Source organism: Etheostoma spectabile, chromosome 16 (assembly GCF_008692095.1).
Source record: "Etheostoma spectabile isolate EspeVRDwgs_2016 chromosome 16, UIUC_Espe_1.0, whole genome shotgun sequence".
Taxonomy (NCBI): Eukaryota; Metazoa; Chordata; class Actinopteri; order Perciformes; family Percidae; genus Etheostoma; species Etheostoma spectabile.
The window spans coordinates 6,617,196-6,624,845 of NC_045748.1; the positions used below are offsets into that span (position 1 = coordinate 6,617,196).

At 41.5% G+C, this 7,650-nt stretch overlaps 1 protein-coding gene across 1 annotated transcript in view; it reads left to right on the plus strand.

Moving 5' to 3' along the window:
- LOC116704707 (matrix metalloproteinase-17-like) overlaps positions 1-5,550 on the plus strand; it is a 48,573-nt gene extending 43,023 nt beyond the window's left edge. The window contains exon 5 of the mRNA XM_032540323.1: positions 5,531-5,550. Coding sequence (XP_032396214.1) covers positions 5,531-5,550 — 20 coding nt within the window. The remainder of the gene's footprint in view (positions 1-5,530) is intronic.
- The last annotated feature ends 2,100 nt before the right edge of the window (positions 5,551-7,650 follow it).

Consider the following 7,650-nt stretch of genomic DNA (forward strand, 5'->3'; position numbering starts at 1 on the left):
GCGTGCGTGCGTGCGTGCGTGCGTGCGTGCGTGTGTGTGTGTATTTATAGGGTAAGACTGAGGACATGCAACAAAACCGTAGACTGTACAACTGTATAAATGGTATTTTACAGTCTATGAACAAACCCTTTTACACGGCTTTAAATACAGTATAAACACAAGAGTCCACATTCTGATTTCTATTTATTTACTTATTTATTTCCCAGTAGTAAGCATGAAGCAAAGTCATAGTTAAAATTCTGGGTTTATTTCATTTAGACCAACCATGAATTAGCGTAAACATGAACTGGGTATGTGTGGATGTATGACATATTACGCCCCTAACACTGTAATAGGCAGCATATTGAAGGTAACACAACATCTGTTCCTTTCCTCGAACCATCACCTTACCGTGGTGGAGAGGTCTGTGTGTCCCGGTGTACCTGAGAGATAGGAGGATGAAGCTTTGTGGTCAAAGCCAACAGGAAGCCACAAGGCGGAAGTTTCTTAATCTTAAATCTATCACAAAGATCGGAGCATGGAATGTGCGCTCAATGCATATCACAGGAAAAGCGCAGACCATCACAAATGAAATAAAGGGATATGGCATCCATATACAACTTGCCGAAGCCAGGTGGAAGGAAACAGGACAAATATGGCTCTCATCAGGGGAATCAATCATATACTCTGGGCACATGGGAGAGCTCACTCAAATGGAGGTAGCAATTAGGCTGTCAAATTAAGCCCAGAAGACACTCTTAGGATGGGAACCAGTGAGCCCGAGGATCATTATGGCCAAATTCAAGACCTCACAGTGTATCGTTGTTAACATATTCCAGTGATATGGTCCCACAAATGAAGCAGAGGAGGAGGCAAAAGTAGATTTTTACCAAAAGCTAGAGGTAACCAAGAAAAATGTTAAGAGGAAGATCTCAACGTTTTAATGGGGGATCTGAATGCAAAGGTTGGCAACAATAACACCGGCTTTGAAGAAGTGATAGGAAAGCATTGCCTTGGAGTGATAAATGAGAATGGAGAACTCTTTGCAAACCACTGCCCTAACAACAATCTTGTCATTGGTGGCACCCTCCTCCCCAACAAACCATGCCACCAGTTAACTTGGGTATCTCCTGACCTGAAGACAGAAAACCAAATAGATCATTTTTGCATCTCTAAGAGATTCAGGAGAAGCCTTCAAGATTTTTTCTTTTAAAAGGGAGGTCCCAAATGCGGCAGGGACCCCCCATCACTGTAGCAAACCCCCTTAAAATTTAATTTAAAAAAACAAAAACCCTTACCTCTTTAAAGCACTACATTGTTCCTATTCCCTTTAAAAGGGGTAAACAGATTTTCAAAAAACCCTTAAAAAACCCCGTTTTCCCGCCGGGGCAAGAAATGTAAAGGAACCCGGAACAATAGAAACCACGGGCCAGAAAGAAAAGGAACTTTTTACCGGGGCCTGAGAAAGCATCAAGGGGCCCAAAAAGTGAAAACCCGGGATGCCCCTCCCCTAAACCCCCCCGATCAAAAAGGAAAGGGAAAGAACTAAGAATGTTTTAAAACCAATTGCAAAAAGGAGCAGCAAGGAAAACACGGGGACTATAGCAGGGGCCCCCGCGAGGAAAAAAGGGAGTGCTGGGAGAGAAAAGAGAAACTTTGTAACCCAAAGCTTCCCGTAGAAGCAAGAAGCTTAAAGGCGAACAAAAAAGCACTTTTACTCCCAAAACATCCGACCCCTGCCCAAAAATCCCAAAAAGGGAAACCACCCATTTAAAGAAATAGGAAGACATTGAATATACAAAAAACCATAAAGAGGGGGGCCCCGCACTTCCCGCCCCTCCGAAAAACCACTCCGACGTAAAAACAAACATGCCACCTCAAAAGGTCACCCTTTTCAGTTACTGAAAGTTTTCCCCAACCAAGCAAAATTTAAAAAAACCCCCTCATGCTCTCCAAAAAAGAACAAGGCACCAGGTTAGGTCTGCCCAATTAACCCGGAATTTTAAAATCGCATCACGATTTTGACTTTCCCCCAGGGAAAAAATTTTCTTGACCCGGCGTTTTTTTTTTTTCAAAGAAAACCCTTTCTTTAAACGTCCTTTTTTTTTTTGAAAAGGGCCATCTCCCCGGCTCCATAAGCCTCCCCTCATAACCCTTCAATATTCCCTGCCCCCCCGTGAAAGTTTATTTTCAGATGTGACAGTCACGAGGACAGAGTAACGGGGGGAAAAACTCAACAGATAGCTGTGGGTTTATACTTCGGTCCCCCAAGGGTTTTTCCCATTTTTACCTTTTAAAAACGAAACCCTTTTTGTCCCTTCCTTTTTTTTTTTTCCGAAAACAGCAGTGACGGTGCAAAGGAAGCTTTCTGTTAGCTTTTTAACTAGTAGCGTCTGTTACTGTTGTTTCCTCAAAGGGACGCCCCCCGGGTTGCAAATTCCCCCAAACCGCTGAAAATGTTGTTTCAGGGATGGGGTTTTAAATTTTGGCTTTACTAAACCAATTTCTCTGTAAAGCCGGGGCCTGTTTTGGGATCTCTCCTCTTACTTCGCCGCGCAGACCCTGCCACACAGCGGCCCGGTCCACACTTTCTGCCCTTTTAGCCCCCTTTTTAATTGTTATTAACACAGCTGGATATTGTTAAGTATGAGGGGAAAACCTTTAAATTTGTACCATTTTTTTTCCCGTGGTAATCTCCCAACCCCGGGGCCCGGGCCAGGGCGAAGAACAAGAAAAGTTTTTTGAATGCAACTAACTTAAATTTTGTTTTGAACAGCGGAGAGGGGGTCCCTGCTGGATCGGGGCCCCGGGAATTTTCCCCCTGGCCAAAATTCATAGTTCAAAAAAATGCAGGCATGACGATACAGACTTTCTTTACACACGTTTTATCCCCCTTTTCGCCCTTGGGGAAACCCGTTCATAATGAACCCGCCGTCTTTCTGTGAGTAAACGTCCCTCACATTTCCCCCTCACTTTTTAAATAGCTTATGTTACAATTTAAAAAATTTTTTGGTTAAAATCACAAATAATTGTGAGAATAATCGCATAAAAATTTTGATCAAAAAAATCCCTGATTATCAAATTTTTGGGGCCCCTAAACGGGGGCAGCCCCAAAACCCCCGGTCCAGATAATACACCGGCAGAAACTCTTAAAGCAGATGTTGAAACATCCTTGCAAACACTATATGACCTGTTTGGTAGGATCTGGAAGGAAGAAGACCTGCCTGCAGAATGGAAGGAAGGCCATGTGGTAAAAATATATAAGAAATTAACCCTTTCCTCTGCAACAACTACAGGGGTAAAATGCTTCTATCATACCAGGTAAAATCCTAAACCGGGTAATTTTGCAACGCCTCAAGGTAGCAGTGCACACAGAGCTTAGAGACAACCAAGCTGGATTCAGAAGGAGATGTAAAGAGGAGATTAGGCAAGGCAAGAGATGCGTTTGGCATGATGGGGGCCATATGGAGCGCACCAACATCACACTCAAGACCAAAATACGGCTTTTTAACTTGAGCATAAAAACCATACTCCTACAGATCTGTGACGTGGAAAACAACAAAGAACCTCCTGAACAAGTTACAAGTCTTCACCAACCACCATTGCCGTGGGCAGAAATAGTATTTTGGGCAGGCCTCTACAAAAGTGAGTGGGCCATTTTCAAAAAGACGTGGAAGTAGCAAAAAGGACAAACTGAAAAAAAGCAACAATTTTACCTTCCAACACATATTGCATTACAATGGCAATAGCAGTACTGTCTACAACATGCTCAACCAACAAAGCTTAGTCTAACAGGTTTGTACACAACACTATAGACAAAAACCTGTCAATTTTAACCTATTCAGGCTAAAATATATTTGCACCGGCAGAACCAGCTGCAATGGCTCTGCACAGCACTGTGATAGAATCAACCATTTTATTGCACAAAGTGGAAACTAAACATGAACCCAAACAGCAGAGAAGGCGTTTACATACTGCATGACATATAGCCTACATCAGACAGAAATCCTTTGTGCATTCATAACAGCACTGTTGCTTCAGGACTATGGTCAGATCATGAGCAGCAAATGTGCAAGCAGCAGTAAGAGAAAAACTTCAGCCAAGCATTGTATGAATTATGAAAGATATAATAAGTGTTCAGCAAGGTGCAAAATCTTAGACAGTGTATCGAGTCCATGGCAGTGACATGATTAAAAAAAACGTCACTCACAGATAAGTTATCTTCTTAATTAAATGCAAAACACAATTTCACCATTTCTTACTAAATAACAAGGTTACTAGGTTACAAGAAGCATGAAACACGTTTTACTTAATGTTACCTCTGTTTCTGCACACGCTGCAGAAAAGCTCGTCCTTATTTACACTGTATTCTATCAAAGAAAACTGTCCACACCCCTTTAAAGAGAGGCCATTGCTGTTGCCGTAACTTTTAATAGTATATTGCTTAACTCATCCATGGTACATTGTGTAAAAAGCCAGCTAGCTAACATTAGCTGCTGAACGCAGCTCGGAGATTCTGCCTGTTGTTACCATAGTAACTACCTATGTTCTGAAGGCTTTCCGATAGTTGATCCTTATTCTATGGGTTAAACAGTTTTGTTTTAATCAGAAGAGAAGACACATTAAACTCACAAGTAGTTCTGTAACAACAGTATTTCTTTTCTTCTTTTTTTTTAAGATACATTTCAATATTTTTCACAATTTTTTTTATTTTTGATCAGACTTGGCTGGACGGGCCAGTCAGTAAAGTGGGCAATCCAGTGCCGCACCGGCCCATTACTCACTACGCGCCTGCCAACCACTGCCTCAGACATAGTCTTAACATCAGAAGGCCTAATAAAATAAAGAACGAAGAGCTGTGGGAAAGAGCAGAGCAGCCTGCAATAGAAGTGGAAATAAAGAAATGAAAATGGGGATGGGTTGGGCACACATTGCGGATTGGGCACACATGGCGGAAACCAAAGATTTCCATCACATGCCAAGCACCGCAGGGCAAACGTGGTAGAGCGAGACCAAGAAACACCTGGAGGAGGAGTGTCACAGCCGAGATGGAAAGAGCTGGCTACAGATGGCAAGATCTGGAGAAGGAGTAGAAATATTGCCAGTGGCCAATGCTCCTTCTCTGAGAAACAGGCTTAAGTAACTAAATTAAACATCTGTTTACCATAACCATAACCACACAAACACACACAGGGACTAAATGTTCTTTAGAAAAGTAATTGAATAAACTCTGTTTTGTAATCTTGACAGTGGTGAATTTTTTGTTTCATGTAGACCCACTTTTATTTTTTATAAAAGTGGAGAAATGTAGGCTGTCTTGGAATTCAACATAGGCTCAAACTTGTCGACTTGACTTGGACTCGAACACTGGGGACTCGAGACTGGACTCAAACTCAGGTAATGCTGACTCTTCTTTAGTCACTCTGACTCAAACACTGGGGACTCCAGACTCAACTAGAACTTGGTGACTCAACTACAACACTGGTAGTAACTTTTGTATTTGTGCTGTGGCTTTTGCGTTTGTGCTGTGTCTTCTGCGTTTGTGTTGTAGCTTTTGTGTTTGTGTTGTAGCTTTTGTGCTTGTGTTGGACCGTCTCGACCACTCTGAGCCAGGTCAATTATTATCTGTTGAATTGTGTCATCATTAATTCTGTTACTACTGTCATGGACACAGGCTGTCAACACTGTCCAATTCCAGTGAAACATATTCATTCAGTGTATTTTTGCTTTGAGCTCTGTGGACTAATTGATTGCTTTATGCAATGTTATCCTGAATGATCTGGCCAAATTACTTTTCATCAAACAGTTTTGAAAGAGCTTGATTACCCGCTGAGGGAGATCTGCGAGTTTAAAATGAGGACAGAATGACAGCAGCTCTAAATGGAATTCAATCAGCTCTGCCAATCAAAAACAGACAAGCTAATATTAGAAATATCCGTTGTTCTTTGACAGCCCAGGAAAACACAACCCGGTGTGTTGGCTGTGTAAAATAACCTCCACCCATTTAGTCTTTCACACGCTCACAATACAATGTCTGTCCTCTCTGTAGACATCATCATTCACCCGCCTCCTCTTTGCACTCTCTGTGTCCTTGTTATCTTATGAATAATTGTGAATTTTCTCTGAAACACACTGTGTGTGTGTGTGTGGTGTGTGTGTGTGTGTGTGTGTGTGTGTGTGTGTGTGTGTGTGTGTGTGTGTGTGTGTGTGTGTGTGTGTGTGTGTGTGTGTGTGTGTGTTCACTCTGGTGCAAATTAAATTTTTGGTGGCACAGCAGGACCATTTTTCAAAAATGTGACCACATTGTCACGCTCTCTAAACCTTGGCAGTCTTGTCACTCATCATCATCCTCATTTCTCCGCACTGTCCTTTGCTACTTTTTTTTAAAGAGGGGGGGGGCAAGCAGGAAAGGGCAGGGGAGCATTATAAGTCCTCTCATCCAGAAGAAATGAGCGGATGGAATGATCTAGTCGCACTGAATGCATCGTCAGGCAGAGGCTGTCTCTGCACGGTCGCACGAATGACAGCATAAATCATTAACTCTCCTTTTCTCTGACTCGCTTTCTTTAGTCTTCCTTTCATCTGGATGACTGAACTTAAAATGCCCTTCCTCTCTCCTCTGCTTAGTACCTCCATTCATCCCTTCTTTTTGAAAGATGGATGGGCAGCGAGGGGGAGAGGGAAATGTGATAAGAAGAAAGGTAGAGATGACGTGAGAAATGTTTGGCGAAAAAAGTTTCCAAACAAAGAAAAATCAAGTGAAGCATGAAAATTCATTTAAGTATGACACAACAATCCCAATTCAAGCCGTTGGATTACTAGGTCAAACAAATCTTAACCTGTAAGACATAGTAACTATTTTATTTTAATCACACTGCAACAAAGTCTTCAAAATCCTAACGTGGCAAAGTCAGATGGATTATAGATTATGTGCAATTAACACGTGAGTAAGCAAGAACACATGTTTTCATAATGGTATCTCAAATAGATTGTACCCTTCTGCTTCAAGCAGGAAGCGCTGCAGTATAAGTTGGTCGATAAAGAAATAACATACAGCATTGTAGAGCGAAATGATATCAGGCTGTGTTACAAAGAAATCTGCTAGATGAGTGTCCTGAGGGTGTAATCCTGAGTGTGTTAATTTAGCAAGTGGAAAAAGTGAAGTAAATTGGATATTGGAATCTGGCTCATTTGAAGTTGCACACATAGGCTAATAAGATAGCTTATTGGTTTTTATTTCACAGTAAAGCACAACAAAATTGTTTTATCACCTGTCAGTGGAATCCAGCTGCAGTTAAAAGGAGCCATTGCAAGGTTCAGTGTGTACAAATGGGAAAGATGACACACACAAAAAAATGTAAAGAAGTTTAAATCTTACCTGTGCATACCCAGCCAATTGCTGCATGAAGTGGCCGTAATTTTCCGATTGTTTTAAATAGGGGTGTGACGAGACGCTTACTCCACGAGACGAGACACATCACGAGATTGGGTTCACGAGAACGAGACGAGACGAGATTTTTTTTTTAATTTAAAGAAATCCTCGATGAAATATATGAATGGAAAATAGTTTTTTTATTCAACTGAAAAATCACAAAATGCCAAAAGTGCATTTTGAAATCAACTATTAATGATGAATGTTATTTAACTTCTTTTTTTTAACTATTTTAATGA